This window comes from Aspergillus tanneri (assembly GCF_003426965.1).
Source record: "Aspergillus tanneri strain NIH1004 chromosome Unknown AapTan_2_pilon_pilon_pilon, whole genome shotgun sequence".
Classification (NCBI taxonomy): domain Eukaryota; kingdom Fungi; phylum Ascomycota; class Eurotiomycetes; order Eurotiales; family Aspergillaceae; genus Aspergillus; species Aspergillus tanneri.
In genome coordinates this window covers 3,001,371-3,020,920 of record NW_022984629.1, presented here as the reverse complement: position 1 = coordinate 3,020,920, position 19,550 = coordinate 3,001,371, and the positions used below count along the sequence as shown (strand labels likewise).

Here is a 19,550-nt window from a genome sequence, read left to right as displayed (position 1 = left end):
CATGGACCAGGAATTCGGGACACGACATCATAAAACAAGCTGGAGTCAGGCTGTGAGGCCAGCACAGCCTCCTCCAAATCCTGGCCGAACTATTAGGTATCAAATACTGCGAAGGGGCTTGAGTGCCGTCCGGTCAAACAAGCCTGAGAGCAGGGCCGTCCCTCATGGTATGTGGACTGGGACCAAATCGTAGGTACAGTTCAAGTATCGGCCCAGGCAGACACCGTTGCTGGCGCTGGCAGATGGTTGACTTGGTGATCATGCTTGCTGAGACAACAGCGATCCTTGATAGGAACCGGACCCCACTGTCGGTCAGATAGCAACAAAAATCCAAAGGAATGAAGTCGAAACAAGCTGTCCACATTTACAGTGCTGGAGATATTTACTCTCAAAGCGGCCTGGATCGTGTCCAAGTCCATCCTTTCAAAAATACCACTTTCCACTACCGCTGGTTCACGCATCATCCCGCCGAACGAAGAGTATTTGGAGTGAATTTGACGGTAAGGACGGCATAGATTTTGGCCGTCAGTAATATCCTAGATAAACTGAAAAAACCCACTTTTCCTATGCCAGGAGATCCCCCCCCGGGGGGGATTCATAATGCACCAGTCCAGCGGCAAGACAGAGTACCCGTCGCTGCATTTGGGCTGCAGGACAATGCCCTTTGGTCCGTTTTCGGGGAGAATCCGAAATTCAGTGCATTTATCTGTAAAGCTCTCGGTGGCGATCAAGGCAGGGAATGCAACGAAAGTAGTGAGTAGTGCATTGTGATATCTTATAGCTTATAATGGCTTATAGATATGCCGTGTAGAAGGTTTGGGGGTATACAGCGGGAGAGGATGAAATAAAAAGATAGATCCACTAGATGTGCAAGTGCAGCAGACTAGGTTCATTTTATTTTATATGTAAGCACCCTCATCCATCCTCCACGCTTTTTCTTCCTTTCCCATAGTAGCATGAGGCTGTAACGACGATCAGTGGCCCGACTCACCAAAACCGGTGAACTCCGTTTTGGGGGTCATGAGAAGCCTTCTTGGAGGAACATCCTATGGCGATATATATCGAGTGCCGAGTTGCTCCGGATGGAGGCGTGTTAATTAGGAGTGAGGTTTTAGCAGCTTGATATGAGTGTCGGTGTGGATATACCCTGACCTATTCGGTGTTACCAATTACTGCTCCAACCACTAGTGGGTCCTATACAAATTCGAGTGCATAATTCCTTCTATCTGATCATTGACTGGAAGACGTCAAATAACATTATCAGCCAATAGCTAACAAGCAGCTTGAACCGAAAGATAGACGATATATCCTGACATAGTATTTCTGGCTATGAAACGTAAGACAACCTAGGTAGAAAACAGAGACCATCCTATTGCACCGTACATTGCAATTAAGAAATAAAACCATACATCTTTCTTCTCTTTTCATCGCCAAATAACAACAATCCCAGCCTAGAATACAAATGCAGTCCAAGAGTCAAATTCAAGAAGACACAAAAAGAGGGCCAGGCAGATAGATATGAAAATAGCAGAGTCATTTCGCAACTCTGTAAGAGATCTAGAGTGGCATCGTATCGTCATTATCCGCCTCGTCGGTATCAATAATCCCAAACTCCCAATCACCCCTTTCGATTCGGCTGACCCGATCTAATTCGGATTGGTACTCACGGCGCAGATGGTCGAGAGTGACTATGATGCGACGCCGGGGGATGGTAGTGTCCGCTGTGAAGGATGATTTGCTATTTCTGCGGCTGGAAGGTCTAATTACGGTTGCACTGGAGCTGAGCCTGCGTTTGTATCCGTAGAGCGTGGGTGAGCCGGACTCCGCGTCGTCCATGAATACGTCCCCATCATCGGTCTGTATACTGCGGCGTCGATCGGACGGCACAGCTACCATCGAGGGGTCGTCTTTCTCGATTAAGATGTAAGACTCGCTCTTGTCTACGCAGCTGAGCAGGTTGATCAGCGACAACAGTTCATGTCTAATCTCCTGGCTCTCCGTATCGTCCTCTCCTGCAGTGGCTGGTAAGCCGTCCGTATCTCGCCCTTTAGCCAACACCAGACGAGCCGACGAGCCGTCTCGAGTGTCTCGGAGTCGCTGAACATTCCGATATGCAATTTCAGCGGCGCCACGGTAATCACCTCGCGCGATACGATACGCTTGCAAGATCCTTTGATAATCCGGGCTGTTGTCAGTCCAGTGGTTTCCACCATCTAAATAGAAACTAGATGATGTTTGCTTTCGAGCAAGTGAGACTAAAGTCTCGTCCACATAGGACGCAATGTTAGGAACGAGGGATGTCGGGAAGTGGAGAATATGCTGAAGCCCAGCAGTCCCAGAGCCTGATGCGGCCAATATACCGGTGATAAGAGACCCGAGTGCGGACTTTTGCAGCGCAAGGTCCTTATATCGAGAGAGTGCAGAGTAGGCCTGGTCAAACTGGCAGTTATGAAGAGAAGCATAGAAAAGGCGCGAGAGGAGATCCGTTCTCAAGCTGACATATTCCGTGTCTTGTTTGTTTCCGCTTTCGCTCTCAAGCGCTTGCAGTGCAAGGCTAGCGAAGTCTGCAACATGCGAGAACGAGCGAGCCTGTTCGAATAGAGACAGGATATGCTGGAAATACTTGGGCAGGCCGTTATGGAAGCAGTCCACGGAGACAATGTCTAGGAGGGTGGACGACATCTCGTGCAAATTACCAAGAGGTTTACCGCATGCTAGATACAGGTCAGATACCAAGATCTCATCTAGGATTGCACCAACTGAACTTACAGAGAAGATATGCAGCTTTCCGGAAATATAAAGCTGCAGTATCAAATTCGGACATGGCCACGTACAAGCGCCCTTTCACATAGGTTGCCCAGGACGTACTTGCTTGGAAACGGAGGAAATCCCAAGCAAGGTCAATATTGTTCTTCGCAATGAGATCACATTGTATGTAGACCAAGGCGTTTGGATATGCTACCTCCCCTGGACGCGTGACCCAGGACAGGACATCTCGAATACCAAGTGTCAAGGTATGGCTCTGAGGCAAGCCAATAGTCTGGCGGGGTTTGATATCTGCAGCAAATAAGTCTTCCAAGATGGTCACCATTCTGGAGTCTTTAGCTTTTGAGGGTGAGTCCACGGTTGCTGAGGCCGACAGATCCTCGGGAGCATTAACGGATCTACCAGAGCTCTTCCGGGAATTCGAGCTTAGCCAATGCATCATTTCATATTCTCTCAAAAGAGTTATCAGCGAGGCAAACAGGTTACTGGCATCAAAGGTTGATCCCTCCTCCTGCTGCACCTCACCATCCACAAAAAGGACAAGAGCTAAGAGATTGGTAAGAATTTGTCGTGTAAATAAGATCGACTCCTGCACGCCGTTAACAGTAACCTTGACGCCGAAATGGGTAGCTAAAAGATCGGAATCTTTGCCAGGAAATCCAGGCGGGATTGTGTCGATAATGGTATAGAAGACCTCGTTCCTCAGATTATAAATATTCAGATACGGGTCCATAGCAGCGATCAAGCCTTCATACATCTTATTTGAAATCTGCTCGCCAAAGTCACATCGATCACGGAACGTATCCATCCTGTCAGGGACTGATGACGACGGCTCGGTAAACAGCTCTGCTTCAAGGGCTCTTTGGCAAGCCAGCTCAAGTTCCGCCGGAAATCTCTTCCTGAAGCCTGAGGAGACACTGATCAAATGAGAAGCTTGTTCAAACAAGTCCCCGATCTCTGAGCTCATGTTCCTATGCCTCCAACGATCCTCAACCTTCGGCCCTTCTTCGAGCAGCACTGAACTCGAGTTATGCAATAGCAATTCTGTAGAACTACACTCTCGAATAACTGCACAGCTATCTGAAAGGAGCAGCCATGGAGTCTCATAGTAGGAGTCGTACACAAGTGAAACAGGTTCGAATCGTCTCTTATTGATATCATCTGCGATTTGCCAAAATTGGCGCCATTTAGAATCGGTGTCTGTCCGATACCGCGTGAAATCCATTTCTTCGTCAGCGTACCTCCGCAGAGAGACGGTGGCAGTGATGGTGGAGCAGAGTCGTTCCGAAAGGTGACCGTTTCTCTTCGACACACTAGGGGAAGACAAAGGCTTCAGAGCTTCCTGGTAAATAGCCAAGGCAGTCTCTAGTACTTCTGGAGAAAACCTGTTCGGTTGCAAAAGAAAGCTCAGCCACTTTTCTGTCGGGTCTGCAACATCGGGAAGCGCAGGGGGCGGCGGCTGCTCCTGTCCACGACTATCCATAACGGTTGACACCCAGTTGTTATTCCAGTTCGTAACCAATGTTTCAAAGTTGAAGTGTAGCGTATACAACTGGTAGAAGCTGCTGTTTCTCCAGAGAACCCACATCTCCATTCCCCTGCCTTCCTCTGCGGGCTTGACCTGGAAATCCGTGATACTCCAGAACATATTCCCCGTCGAGTCCGGGTCCAACGGCCTCAATGAATCATCAGGGAAAAGGTCTTCAATAATCAGTGGCGATGTCAAGCCCCCCTTTATAGCCCAAAATTTGAAGCGACCATCCTCAAAGGGAGAGTATGTAACGAGGTAGTACCGATATCCTCCATCTAGAGCCCTCTCCACATTAAAAACACGAATAAACGAAGTCTCCGACGGATTGAGGGAGTATGATGGTGCATCTGGCTGTTGTACCTCGCGCCCCAATAGATCCTTTGTCGCAACCAATTTATTCGTGGCAAGATTCCATATCTTCAAGGTGTGATTTAAACAAATCGCAAAAACATAGGTCTGATCGGATGTGGTGGCAATCGCATTTGCCAGGTTCAGGTCGAGGTTGCGACCTTTGTATTTAATCGAAGGCTGCGCATTCCACCTAACTAAGCCTCGAATCGACGACCCCCAAGTCCTTTCATCAAAGGTCAGAGGGGACCATTGTGAGCCTAGAAAGACATTGAGTCAGTATTTAAATTTGATACGCTTTTTCAAAAGTGTGGTGTGGGATAATAGTATTACCATCATCGCCAGATCTTCTAGTTAGGCGCAAAAGGGAGCCGTTATCCAGGGAAATGAAAAGCTCTAGCGGACTGCTGGCGTGTAGTCGGTGAGGGTAAGAAAATGTCAGAGGCGCTGGGACACAAGATTTGCACCAGTCCGAGATGTTCTCTTCAATTGCTGTCGCCCTTCGAAAGAAGTCCGGGCGTAGGGTCAACGTGTGCAGCCGCTTCGAGGCAGTAATGACAAACACGCTCAAAATTTCATGGTCCTCCAGGTCTGAAAAGCCAACGCCCGACGGAAGAATCTCTTCTTGGAAATCCAAGCGCAGCGTCACATTGTATTCGTGGTGTTCAATTCCGCCCTTCGTCAGGTCCACGCACTGAATCTCCAGCACCTTGCTGTCATCGACCACCCTCCACAAAAACGTTCGAGGATAGACAGTGCGTTTGCGGAAATAGACAGATCCTTGAGTGGCCAAATACCGTTTCGAAAACTCCTCTTCATCCTTTGCGATCGATTCTTCGGGGCCTGTGAGGGAGGATATCGAGAATCGGGCGCGGCCGTGCGTGTTCACCTGGCTTGGGATCTGGATGTTGACGACGGAGTTCGGCGAGTATGGCCGGAGGTCGACCCGGGTGTCTTTGTAAATTTTCGCCATGTCGGATTTCAGCAAACCACCTTCCACGATATTGAAATGTATTACTTCAAGTGTCCATGGCCGATTGTCGCAGAGGAATGGGAGTTTGCAGTCCGGGGGTGGGTGACGAACAAAAGGTGAAGCTCTTCCACCGCTCAGAAAAAACATGGTCTTGGCACGGGCCTCAGCAACGCGCTTTTCCGCCTTTCCACGACAGATCTTCCGACGGTGCTCCTATACCATAATCAGTACGTTCCCTGGCTGTTACGAACAATACGACGTCAATATTATAAGCTAAAATGCAATATGTACTAGCTAAGAACGCATATCTGGATCGTCATATCTTGGCTAACAAGTGAAACAATTCTATCCTCAGTCGTTCTCCAGATCTTTCGGGCTTGGGTCCCCAATCCCATCCTCATTGATTGCAAAGAGACAGTCGCTTTCGGGGAGACAGGGACTATCGTATATTTTGCACACTCTAGTCTCGCCTCGGCCCTTTTTCAAACTAAGTCTGGTCGTGCTGGCATGGGCAATAATGTTACCGCCAATAGGCTTTTTAGGGTCAGGGTTGAACATCGCACTGCCGCCATCGACCTGGGCGACGACCTGATTGGTGATGACAACCGCAATACCAAATTCATCTGCTAGACGCTGCAGGGTACGCATAAACTTGGCCAAATGTGTTTGCCGAGTCGACAGCTCGCCACGACCATTGAAGTCTGTCCGATAAAGCGACGTGGCCGAGTCAACAACTAGAAGCGAAAACCGGGTTTCACACATCATCTGGGACGCCTGGTTCAGCAGCTGAAGCTGGTGGTCTGAGTTGTAGGCTCGAGCATAAGCCACATTGTCAAGAACTTCTTCGCCAACGAGTCCAAATCTTTGAGCTACGGCCAATAGTCTCACCGGCCGGAATGTTCCTTCAGTGTCGATATAAAGGCATTTACCTTCGCCTCCGCCCATATCGAACGGCAGCTGGCAAGTAACGGCAAGCGTATGGCATATCTGACTTTTACCTGTTCTAAATTCTCCAAATATCTCCGTAATCGAGCCAGTCTCAATTCCACCTCCGAGCAGTGTGTCCAGTTGCTTGGATCCTGTTGTAATGGATATGAGTTCGCTTCGTCGTGCATGCATTTCCGTTGCGGTCGTGAAGCCCATTGGAACAAGCTTGGCAGCTATTCGATAACACCCGTTAGATTTCGTGGCCAAAAAGTAAAAATTTAATACACAGCATGAATTGACCTACCTTCGACCAGAACCTTGGTAGCCTTTTGCTCAGAGATACCCTTGATCTGTTCCAGCAACCGTTTCGGTCTTGATTAAGCCAGGGTTAGCCAGACCAATGTAAAGGTACTTCCAGTAACCAGTTTCCACCCTGAAGATAGTGGGACAAAGCACATACGTATATGCAATCGACTCGACTGTATGGAGGCCAGCATCGACGAACAATTTGATATCTCGGCCCGTCAGACCGGCCACTCCCTAGCGAGCCAATTGTCAGTATACTCAATCGTTCTAGAAACACACAGGAGACATGTCTATTGCCCAGTATGGATGGTAATGAGAATGATAGTGTGCTCACCTCCAAGGCCGAAAGTGGGGTTGGTGCTCCTGGACCTGGAAGGCCACTATCATCAATTTCATTCTGAGTATCCATATCTGCAGTCATCTCGACCTAGATGCGTAATCAAGAGGAAGGAAATTCCGCGGCTATGAATTCTGTTGACTCCTAAAAGACAGTAGTCACAGTGCTTAACCGAGTGCTATCTCAGGTCCGCAATACGCGACAGAACGCGATGCACCGCCTATTCGCAAGTGATTCCTAATTAATTAGGGTATATAGAGAAAATTGGGCACGCTAAATATCAGTTTCTAAAAAAAAAATGTTCCTGGGGTTGCAAATGAGATGACTCTATTGTACTAAACAATTGTGGTGTAGACGCGTCGGCCGTCGCGACATCACGTGCACTAGGCAGCTTAAACGGGTGCCTTAGACAGGCTAAAGAGAGGATTCGACAGAACAACAAAAACAAACACATCTTGTGAAGACCAATGTCTGGCAGGGTGGTGGTGCTGAAATTTACCACTACACCACAGCCAAGAATGCGTAAATTGTTATCGAGCTCAACGTACTATATAGCAAGATCAGGTCCATGACATATCTCGCACGGAAATACGGAGTACAGAGATGAGGATAATTTCTGATATCATAGAAGCCACATTCATAGTAAACGTTAAACATAAGAATACCCAAGGTTGTTGGGAAATTCGTGTCTACTTTCAGGGATACATGACAGAAGGAAGGAACGCACCAAAAAAAAAAGAAAAAAAAAGTCAAAAAGAAGAAAATGAGTAGTTGTCCAACCAAACAGCCAACTTCCCTGTAACGGGATGGTGTAATCTGGCGACGCCATCCTAGGGTGAAGGTGCCTCTGCAGAATTGCTTCCCTCAAGTATCACCTTCATTGCTTAATGCCTCGTAGCGATCGTGGACTACTCACACGAGTACGATGACAACCCCGAGATTCGTACCAGGCACCTTTCCCGCTGGCGTTAACCTAAGCAAGGTCACTAGCTTAACGGGTGGTCTCCCACTCGGTTATCCATAACAGATTAAAATAAATTGGCCATATTATAATATCTAACTGACTCCACAAGCATAATCTTACCAGAATCCAACACATAACAAATTCTTCTGTCACTCTTATGTTGTGATTGTGAACTATAGTAAATGATTTCTAATCGTTTGGTTTTTGTGCGATTTCGCTTTTTAGTTGAGTCAGACTTTTGTACCTTTTAAAGAAAGAACGGACCAATTACTTTACCTATTCACCCCGTATATATTTTTGCCATATGCAATGCAAGCAGCACAATACGAGAATCCAATTGCTATCTATGACTTTGTTGCTATTTTCCCACTGCGACGATTTTATTCTACTTTGTCAGTGACCTCCAAGACGTCCGCCTCGATACCCAGATCTCTACAGAGTCCGGATATTTTCACCGGCGCCAATCCTATAGACGAGAATGACCGAATCCGACCATCCAATCCATTGCTGCAAAACTGTTTTGCGTGTCAAGACTGCTGGAGTTAATATTCCTTAACTGACATGTCAGTTACTAGAGACCACTCCCCATTTGCGAAAATCGAACTCCGGCTGAAACAAGTCCGAAGAATCTTGTTGGAGATGGAGCTGCTACTCTGAAAGCAAAGTCGAACATGTTATAGTTGCATATTGTCCAACGTGAGGCCCCTTAGGATTCCATTTTGGAGTCAAGTGTTCTCCCAAGGATTGGGTTAATGCTGGAAAGCAGATGGAAGTTTACTATCTGCCAGTACATGCACGATAGCGCGCAAACACTCTTTATTGCTCATGAAATGCAAGCGACACGTATTCTGGTAACGGCATATATGCCTCTTTACAGTACTAGACTTATCCTAGGCACTTTTCTGGAAGCCCACAGCATTAGTGCAATATGAACTTGTAGATTGAAATGTGCTATCACCGTCCAAGAAGCATCACGCGACCAGCCCATGTACGTATACTGCCATCATCACATTTCGAGTCTCTGGGGATTCTAGTCTCCTTGTACATTGTACTCGAGAAGAAACAGCGCTTTCAACTTCCGTAAAGTTCAGAGAATCAAGACAGAGTGTGATGCCGGGAAGGCGCCAACGAGCGCCATGGCAGTACTACCTTCGTGGCTTTCGAACTCAGAAGAAGAATAGAGGGTTAGAAACACTGTTGCCGTTTCTCTCAAACCGGGATCTTCCCATACTCTGAGGCCTCGACTCTTATACTGCTATCCTAATATTTATTTCTCTTCATTGCTGCGGTAGCTGGAGAGCTATATGTCATTGCTATATCATCGAGACCGGATTTCTCTATTGGCTTGACAGTAACATCGACGCCCCTGCGAAGCAATAATACGAAAGTTATATTTTCAAGGCAAGTGATTCACAGTGTTACAGTCTCTGAGGCCAGGTCCAGTGATGGGAGTCATGTGCATAATGCTCAGCTTCGGCTGACTTTGCAATGACTTTCAGTTAGGATCGAACTATGAACCCGGACACATCATAAAGCCAAGTGAGCATTAGGGAACAAGAATGTGGAAAATGTTTGAAGAGTTATGATCTCCTACGCTTAACACCATTTCGTGATACTCCTCGCAAACAACTATTTAAGCAGAGCCGATCTAGTGCATGGTTGCTGAGTTTCGAAGCTGATAAGCCAAGATTCGTCTTGAGAGTTTGGAGTATGTTGGGCGACAACTAGGCAAAAAGGTCCAAAAGCGATGAACTTCCTAGTCTTAATTACACAGTGGAGTGATTTCAGCTGGCGCGAGTAGAGAGTACTGAAGCAAGAGGACGAAGGAGCCATAGTCTCATCCATTGACAAGGAACAAGTCAAATCATCACGGCTAGCAGTCATTTGAACAGTCGTATGACTACTCTGGTAGCCGCTACATGTCATCGGAGATTGAGGTCAACATTACTCGCGTTGCTGTCCAGGAGCATATTGACGGTAGTAGGAGTAGTGAGGTCACGGCTATTATTATCAACACAAGAGTACTGTCGTCGGACTACGCTGCTATGGACAGGTTATCCAATAGAATTCATTGAAAACTGCAATAGTCACAAAACCAGCCTCCCTTGGTGATAAGAGTGTCATCTTTCCATCGCTATGACCACATATAGAGTTAGCATTCAGAGAAATCAGCAGTCAAATTCCTTTCAGGCAGCAACTACTAGTAGACTCGGTCTCAGTTGTATGCAACTGCGGCCTGTGGGGGAACGAGGAATTCTTAGTCTTGTCTTCAAAGTTTCCTTGAGAATGGGACAGTGCCGTTCCGAGTTGGGTTTGTAGGCAAAGCGGCAGCAATGGCTCCTTTCGCCACAGCCGAGAAGGCAAGAGGCAGCAAGATCTTCTGGTCATAAACCATTCGGATAGTGTAAAATTTTTCAAGCTAGAGTAGATAGATAAGTTTGAGCAGATGGTTTTTGTTGGGGGAGCAGATAGAGTTGTGTTAGGAAGAACGAGAAGATGGAAGTGGAGAGGGAAAGACAGGGGATTCATTCCCTTTCCCCGGCGATCATCATAATTGCATGGCTATCACGAGCTCATCATTTCGTCGTGCCATTGAAGGTTGAAGAAAATTTGGCTCGAGGGATGATGCAACGAAATAGTGGTAGCAAGTATGGAACTGAGGCTACTGTGCGCTGGTGACAACATGTGCAGAGCATAGTAACGCCTGCAGTAAAACCCAGCTATCTTGTGCTTCTTAATCAATGATGGTAGTGTCACGAAATTTGTAGCATTATCTGGTCCGTACCAATCTAGACCACGTAGAATTACGATACTGGCCTATTTCATCACATGCAAAAATCGAGAGTTTCCGCAGGAAAGATACACCTTTGCTAGAAGGCTAATATGTAGATTCCCCAGATATGGATCACTGGTGAATGCAACTGCTAGACAGGCCTTCCACAAGGCAGTCGTCGACTTCAAGCTCCGTAGCAAAACATCTATGTAACCCAAAAATCGCCGAAGTAGATCCCCCAGACTTGAACCATAAACTTTACCAATGGGTTGTGTGTGCGCACACCGTGACGCAGTGCAGTCCCGCACCAATGACTTCCAGTACCAACAAGTGACAACCTAGGGAGCCACATCTTTACTCTGTTCTGAGGTAGAGAGGATATTAGAGCCTTATCACCATCACCAGACATGAGTCAGAGATATCCGTTGGGTTCTATACTCCCACTGACTGGCCGTGCAAGCAAGTTCAACACACTAATGACGTCTGCACATCCAATTGGACACCAGCCTTGACTTGCTCAAAATGTCTGAGATAACTGAGAGAGAAGTTATATATAGTAATTATTTGGTGTTAAGTAGTTTACCAGGACAACCTGAAGGCCGTCCTCCGCACCAATGGTCGGCTAGAATTGAAAGTCGGCACGAGAACAAAGTCAAACAGAAAGTTAAAGACAACCAGAAAAGGGGTAGAGACGATATCTGCTAGGGGGTGGAAAAAGATGGTAGGAAGCCATAACGCAATTATTAGCACTCCGAGTTGTACGGGGATTAGGAGTGGGGCGACAATCTCGCCCTGACCACGGAGAAATTAGTTTAGTGGCCAATGAAACCGAAACTATTCGCCCCTCAAGATCGCCCATAAGTTATCCAATTGCCTTACATTCAGGCGGACCACCACCTCATAATTTGTACCGACGCCGAACCGCCGATCATGTGAGATTTTGTTTCCTACAACTTGCCCACCTTCTCGCCCTTTCTCCAGTACCCACCTTCTAGAGATTTCAGTCCTCCGGGATCTTAGTTCTACTCGTGCTGGTCTCGGAAGCCCGTGTCCGACCGATTCTTTCCCGCGCAAGCACACCTCCCCTCTAGTTTGAATATGGTTCCGTTCCGCAACTTCTTGGCCAAAAAGTCCGCCGCGCCCAATGGCGGGGAGATTGATAGCAATCCTAACGGCCGTTTATCCACAGAGAGTCACAGTTCGACGGCTCTGAGTTTCAGGAAAAGCTCCGATAATGAACCGGTCGAATATAAATTGAGTGGTATGGTCTATCTCACTCCATATTGAATATAATGCGATCCCGCTAACTTCGTGATCGACCTGTAGTTGTCGACGACAATGGTGCTTATCTTCCGGTACATATTACCCGCCCCCGACGATGTGCTGAACGAATACCTGAGATTGTGAAATGGCTAATTATATGTAAATAGCCATCTCCTCCGGAGAAGCAGAGCTTCTGGCATCGGCATCCGGGCTCATCGAAATCATCGAATCACCGATGTTTAGTTGACGATAATGAACCCTTTTCTATATCCCGCGAATCGTTTGATTCATACCGCCGGTCATTCGTTAGTTTCCCTCTAAATCGCTTTCTCGGCCACGAAAGCGAATATAGATTATTTATACAGAGAAGTCTAACATTAACCTCCTAGGACATCTCCGCCCGCTCTCCAGTGAGCTACTGTGACACGGTGCCATCTCGAACGTCACTTGACTCGCGCTTCTCTCGCATAACATCGACATCTGCCGTGCATACCGGATTTAGGAAACAACCCGAATCTATGGAGGAGGAACAATTTGAAGACGTGGGACTGGAAGAAGAAGAGAAGCCGAAGAAAAAAGGCATATTTTCCCGACTCGGCGACTTCACAAGCGACTCACAAACGCCGAATTCCAAAGCCTCTCACCTGGGCTTTCATATCCCTGGCAGGAAACGAGGGCAAAGCAATGTAGGCTCCGAACTCGGCGCCATGAAGCCACCGTCGCCCGGCGTAGCGACAGAGGTGCGTGAGGGCTGAAGCCCTTGAGCATAATTATAAACGGAGTATTACTGGGCGTTGAAGGGACATTAATGGGATATGCGACTCTCTAGAACCGTGTTGGTTCCTTGGCTGTTGGATGATTTTCATTTGACCATCATTGCTTTATACAACGCGATTGCTTGTAGCGAAATTAATATAATGCTTCAATTAAAGCTCTTTTGCTTTACATATACGTTTGTCTCTTCTCCTATGTCTTATTTTCTCACCATCGTTTTCTATGGAATCCGTATTATCGCATGATGCTGCTTATAGTGCTTAATGCTTATCAGTAGTGCAAACCATGCAAACTTTACCGCCCGAAAAAAAAAAAAAAAGCCACTCCGCGGGAGTGAATGAGCAGAAAATTATCGAGCCGGTGACATACCACTTTCTCTCCACTAGTGATTCCTCACTATTCTGCCTATCCAATTATTTTCCAAGGAAAAAAAGACAAAGAGGTATCACCATGGTTGGAGTGAAGCGTTCTGTTGACGGCGGCGACGGGCGCGACGGCAAACGCACGAAGACGAAGACGGCCGCCCCGACGAAGAAAGACAAATCTACATCAGTTAAGAAAACTACTCCTCGAAGCGAGTCGAAGAAGAGCGCAAAGTTCGGAAAGGATGATAAAAAGTCTGCCAAAAAGAAGAAGTTAGAAGAGGAATCAGAGGATGAAGATGATTTTGACGTTGACGATATCTCGGATTCGGAGATCGATAGGGAAGAGGGATTTCATGATGAAGATGTTCACATGGACGAATTGGATGACGAAGAAGAGGGCAGTGAAGATACTGAAGCTACAGAGAAGAAGCCAAACTCTGGCGCGGAATCTATGAAATCTGAAGAGCCTGCGAAGAGTATGCCTGCATTACTTTCAGTCGCTGATTCGAGTTTGGACTAACATTTTTTTCTCTCTCTAGATGGAAGCTCATCTCGCGAATCGCATGCCAAACAGAAGGCCCTTTTGCAAGAGCGCAAAGCCGCAAGGCCCAACGCCGATATAATTATCCGCTCGAAACAGCTGTGGGAGCGTCTGCGTCGTAAATCGCATGTTCCACTCGAGGAGAGGAAGAAGCTCATTGCTGAGCTTTTTGAAATTATTACTGGACGTGTCAGGGATTTCGTTTTCAAGCACGATTCAGTTCGCGTTATCCAGACCGCGCTGAAGTATGCGAACAGCGAGCAGCGGAAGCAGATTGCACAAGAATTGAAGGGCCACTTCAACGACTTGGCACAAAGCCGATATGCCAAGTTCCTGATCGGAAAGATGATTGTTCATGGGGACAACGAGACCCGGGACATGATTATCCCAGAATTTTATGGTAAGGTGAAACGGCTCATCCGTCATCCGGAAGCGTCTTGGATTCTTGATGATATTTACCGAATGGTTGCTACGCCGGAACAAAAGGCGCTTATCCTCCGGGAATGGTATGGGCCGGAGTTTGTGATTTTCAGGGAGACAGATAAAAAACCATCTGCAGACCTCTCTGAGATCCTAAAGGAACACCCTGAGAAGAGGTCTCCCATCATGCATTACCTTCACGAACTCATCAACCAACTTATTCAGAAGAAAAACACCGGATTCACACTGCTGCACGATGCTATGCTACAGTATTTCCTGAACACAAAACCGGGCAGTACAGAGGCTAATGAGTTTATCGAGTTGCTAAAGGGTGACGAAGAAGGGGATTTGGTGAAAAACCTGGCCTTCACCAAACCTGGTTCGCGATTGATGTGTCTGAGCTTGGCATATTCTAACGCCAAGGACCGGAAACTACTTACTCGATTCTACAAGGATACTATCAAGATGATGGCGGGTGATCTCCATGGGCACATGGTGCTTTTGGCAGCATATGAAGTCATTGATGACACCAAGCTTACCTCTAAACTGATTTTCACGGAGCTACTGAATCAGAACGCATCGGAGGAAACGCGCAATGAGGAGCTGCTCTTCCAGGTGACCGACCTGACGGCTCGGATTCCCGTGTTGTTTCCATTCGCCGGAGACCGAGTGAAATGGCTTCTTCCCGAGGCCGATCAGGAAATCTTGAAGGAGATCCGGGAAGTGCGCAAGGAAACCTCGAAGAAGGACCCGACAGTTCGACGCCAAGAGCTGGTGAAGGCTGCATCCTCGAATCTCCTTGGGTTTATTGCTGCACGCGCAGACTCGTTGCTGGAGACCAGCTTTGGCTGCCAGTTTATTGCCGAGGTGCTGTTCGATGCTGACGGCGACAAGAGCGCTGCCTTGTCCGCGGTGGCCACTGCCGCTAAATCCCGATCCGACACCCAGGACTCGCCATTTGTGGGCCGGTTGTTGAAGTCTCTCGTCCAAGGTGGGCGATTCAACAGTGCCGAGAAGGCTGTGGAGAAGGTGCAGCCGCCATTGAACTTCCACGCGTTGCTGTATGAGCAGATCAAGGATGAAATTATGTCTTGGGCCACGGGATCCAACACGTTCGTGGTGGTGGCCCTTGCAGAGTCCGATGAATTTGAAAAGAAGGGCGAGCTGTTGAAGACGCTGAAGAAGGGCAAGAAGGCCTTGGAGAAGGCCGCTGCGGCGACTGGAAAGGATGACAAGAAGAAGGCTGGCCCTGCCGGTAGTGGTGCTAAACTGCTGCTGGAAAAGATCTGATCGATTAGGTGATATAGATGTATGTTTTTTGACAGTATACTCTATAATGTTGGCTCTTATTTATGTGTTTAGGAATCGGGTTGGCATCTTTCATCTGTACAGGGTCTGAGATCGTTTTAGGACCAAGAGAGCTAGAAAAGCATTTGAATATTTCCTATTAGTTTCCTATGCCTCGTAGGTGTGTCTATAATCTACAAGAAAAACCAAAGAATTAATTAATTAATTAAAAATAAACAAATTATTCAGAACATCCCGTTATGATACAAAATACCAATAATCCGACTCTCTCCGTTCAGGGGCTCATACAACCCACCCGCTCCTGACGCTGGGCGCAAGGACAGAGGAGCTTATTTTATGAACCATCTAATCTCTCAGTGATGATGATCTCCTGCAGGTGGTTTTTAATGTGGCCCACTTCCAGTGCAGCGGTGATGTCTGAGAGTTGCTGTCTGAGAGTTGTCAATGGTCCTCAACCAGTACAGAGTATCTAGTACCGTACGGTTCCACCAAAACGCTGCTTATTATAGGAAGTAAACACTAGCAACAATAACTTACGACCACTTGGCCCCCATGTTGATGACGGTGGTCCAAATGGTACGGCCCTAAGGAATTCTTTTCTATTGTTATTGGTATTATGTATTACTCTGTACTTAGTATTATTATTATATGCGACCGGGCATTTAACGGTCCATCGCCAGGGCTCAGATCCATACCATTTTGGGGACAGTAAGGGCAGAAAAAAAGAGTTAGCACACGAGGAACGGGCTATTTGTTCAGGAACAAAAGAAACTAATCACAACGAATAGGATTTCTAAGTTGGTTGTCGTGATTCTTTTCTTGTCTTGATCTTCTTACAGTGCCTACAGTTAATCCCTAGGTTTTAATCCACATTACATTCCCTTGTTCTTTCATTCTTTCATTTGTTTCTTTTCTTTTTCTACTCTCCTTCTCATCTTGGCATTTCTAATATTATTTTAATTGCGTGACTGACTTGTTTCGCATCTTTTGCTTATTGCGACTGCATCTACATCCCACCTACAGCTCAATAATCCCACCCACCCCCTCGCTCTCTCATTTGACTAGCAGATACGGTACCTTAAGAAGAAGCAGACGGTATCTTCCCCAGTTCAGATGGCCTTGTTTTGAGTGGTGGTACATCGCTTCGTCCCTTGGGATTCGGGTTATCGTCTGCTCATCGCGCCTCTCTTGGCCCCATACCTAGACCAAGAAAATGCCCTACAGCACATTCTCTGCTGTGGAGGATGTCTCGCATCCTCCGCGATATCCCCCACCGATCCCTCCGTCGCCGACATTATCGAACCCGGATATGATTTTACCGTTCGACCAGAAAGAGCGTGAATCGTCCACTCCGTCGCCTCCTTTTAACCTGCCCTCCCTCTCCCATCTACAGTCCTTCTACGGATCCCAACAGTATCCCGCTGATTTCGGTGGAGATGCCACAGAAGATGGTATACATGCGCCCGCGAACCGACCGCAGAAGAAGGGTTTCCCGCGTCATACGTGGCAGCACGAGGGGCATGAAGCCGGTCGCCGCTTATCGGATATCGGGGAGGAGGATGCTTCGTCAGCGACGCACCTATCCGGGTTGTCAGTGAGAAATCCAGGTGTTATAGAGCACGACGATGGACTGGCAGGGTCGCCGCTTCCGCATCGCGTCGAGGAGACCGAGAATCAGGACACGGGCACGTGGAGCAGCTCGTCTAGCTCGACAATTAGTGGCGCTAGCGAAGCTTCGTCGCAGGAGACGAAGGTGCGTGCGAATGGTCCAGCGGTTTCTCACGAGGTACACAGCATGGGTCACGATCAATTAAGGGAAAAGGTGCGTGCCATCGAGACGGGTACCAATGGCGACAGTTCACGATTGAGTGTTGTGTCAACTACGGAAGAAGGGAGTCCCGTAGATGAAATGTCATCGGTGGTTTTGAGCAGTGAAGCAGAAAGAATTCTCGAGAATGCAAAGCAGCGACTTACGGTAGGTCAAATGCTGAGTAGATATAGTTTGTTTTTCTCCTGGCTGACTGTACCATGGTAGCTTATGGAAGGTAACCTAACACGAGCTCGTTCGTCGATGCGGGTATCCCCGTTGCTGCCGACGTCGCCAACACCGTCCGTTGGCATGGGCCAGCCTGTCGGCGGCCTGTACCGATCCATATCCCGGACTGATCGACGGCCGTCCGCTCTCCGTCCTCGTGCGACATATACGTCATCTCAGGATTTTCCCAGCAATCGCCATTCACGGGTATACAGTGAGACCAACGTCCCATCGGCGAGTCTCTCGGTTGTCGATCTCAACCCCTCCCGATCAGTGAGCGCCATGGGATCGAGCACTACGTCGAATTTCAATAACGGTGAACGTTCGTTTCAGTATGCACCGAACAGGGCGTATCTCACCCACAGGTCGTCCATCAATGCCTTGCATCCAACCCTGGCGGAAGAGCACATATTGTCTGATACATCTAGAGGCTTGGGGATTTCAACGGAGGAAAGTGGGAATAAGGCGTCGAGCGCAGAGGAGTTCAACTCAGCTCACCCTTCCCATGATTCATCGTCCCGGTCGCAATCGCAGCTCCAGGTGCGAGATCTTCAAGATCAGATGAAGGGATTACACATCAAAATATCCAGTTTGAAGGTCAAAGCACAAGAGGACAACTTACGTCGACGCAGTCTACAGAGTCTGCGAACGCCGAGCCCTTTTACCGCGACAGAGCATTGGCATAATACTCCGCTGGAATCGAAAGACCATCATAGCATCGTAAGCCCGGGGTGTGGACATACCCCCGAGCACGTCCGGGAGAGGCGATCTATCGGCGAGCTAGATTCCGCTGTAGATGGGCAGGAGCCTTCCGGCCCAAACGTCAGTGAGGAGTTGGGTGTCAAATCTCAATCGATGGCTTACTCCAAGGCTTACCAGCCAAACAAGGATGATGATGGCCAATCGGTCGCTGAAAGTCTCTACGAAGACGCACAGGAGGGTGAATATGACACGGACGGTTCGTCAAATTCGGAGATCGACCGGGAGGCGTTGAATGAGATATTGCGTGAGCCTTTGGATGATGACCTACAAGATCCTTTAGAAGCCTTTCCCGCCGTCCCCCAGAGCAACGACTCTAGGCCTCACGAGGAACGCGAAGACGCCTTTGACTACGAGAATTTCATCCTCCACAGCGCTCTGGGCAGTTACACGCAGAGCAGGCTGCGTCGAGGAAGTGAGGCATCAAATTCATCTGTTGAAACCACACGCCCGACCCATGACCGTCAGCTCGTCCGTCACTCCCGGGCAAATAGCGGCGCGTCGGTTTCCACAATAGCGACTTTTGCGACTGCAATAGAAGGTGACCGTGACGACATAGAAAGCGTGCTCTACTGGGATAGGAGATTCAATGCAGGTGAGACTTCTTCATTTTGCCCCATGTCCGATTGGCACTGACGATGGGACAGAAATGCTTGAGCACCATCCCTATCATGGATACGAAGATGCGGCACAGTATCATCCAGACCACGCTGATTCTGAGCAGATGGGCACTCCGCGGGCAATCCGGAGACAACTCAGCTTACGGAATGGCGTAAGCAATGGTGAAGAGCACCTGTATTTAGATGCACGGTCGACGTCCCAACGTTCGGATTCTGCGACAACGGGGTCCGCCACCCCAACAGCCCTGGCTTCGTCTCTCGTGTCAACGGTGCGGGCAGCTTCTAGCTCTCATCCGAGCTCTGCAGAAAGAGGTAACATGGGTCTCAACGGCGACGACACGCGGCTTTTAGAAAACCTATTTAAGAGTCTGGGGGATGTCTGCATGGACCTCCAGACTATCACAACCTCTGCGGACCCGGATCCGAAACTCGTACGGCTGCTCAGATGGCGACTAGACGCCGCTCGGCGTGTCCTTGATGGTGAGCTTGATACTTAGGTGGGGGGCTTTAGACCCGTTTGACCCTAACGATTAACCAGAT

The 19,550-nt window shown here is 48.1% G+C and overlaps 4 protein-coding genes across 4 annotated transcripts; 3 read left to right on the top strand and 1 right to left on the bottom strand.

Moving 5' to 3' along the window:
• Nucleotides 1-1,557: 1,557 nt before the first annotated feature.
• Nucleotides 1,558-7,272, bottom strand: ATNIH1004_000984 (uncharacterized protein; the record flags this gene model as incomplete). The annotated part of the gene is made up of 7 exons (XM_033565684.1): nucleotides 1,558-2,714; nucleotides 2,770-4,905; nucleotides 4,979-5,831; nucleotides 6,078-6,778; nucleotides 6,850-6,917; nucleotides 7,006-7,085; nucleotides 7,186-7,272. The coding sequence occupies 7 exons, from the start codon at nucleotides 7,270-7,272 to the stop codon at nucleotides 1,558-1,560; spliced, it is 5,082 nt and encodes a 1,693-aa protein (XP_033431441.1).
• A 4,751-nt stretch (nucleotides 7,273-12,023) lies between these two features.
• Nucleotides 12,024-12,943, top strand: ATNIH1004_000983 (uncharacterized protein; the record flags this gene model as incomplete). Its single annotated transcript, XM_033565683.1, has 4 exons — nucleotides 12,024-12,186; nucleotides 12,252-12,280; nucleotides 12,356-12,493; nucleotides 12,578-12,943. The coding sequence occupies 4 exons, from the start codon at nucleotides 12,024-12,026 to the stop codon at nucleotides 12,941-12,943; spliced, it is 696 nt and encodes a 231-aa protein (XP_033431440.1).
• Nucleotides 12,944-13,412: 469 nt separating this feature from the next.
• PUF6 (uncharacterized protein) lies at nucleotides 13,413-15,578 on the top strand (the record flags this gene model as incomplete). Its single annotated transcript, XM_033565682.1, has 2 exons — nucleotides 13,413-13,803; nucleotides 13,867-15,578. 2 exons carry the CDS (start codon nucleotides 13,413-13,415, stop codon nucleotides 15,576-15,578), a joined length of 2,103 nt encoding a protein of 700 aa, XP_033431439.1.
• A 1,231-nt stretch (nucleotides 15,579-16,809) lies between these two features.
• Nucleotides 16,810-19,507, top strand: ATNIH1004_000981 (uncharacterized protein; the record flags this gene model as incomplete). Its single annotated transcript, XM_033565681.1, has 3 exons — nucleotides 16,810-17,571; nucleotides 17,632-18,985; nucleotides 19,038-19,507. The coding sequence occupies 3 exons, from the start codon at nucleotides 16,810-16,812 to the stop codon at nucleotides 19,505-19,507; spliced, it is 2,586 nt and encodes an 861-aa protein (XP_033431438.1).
• Nucleotides 19,508-19,550: the final 43 nt, after the last annotated feature.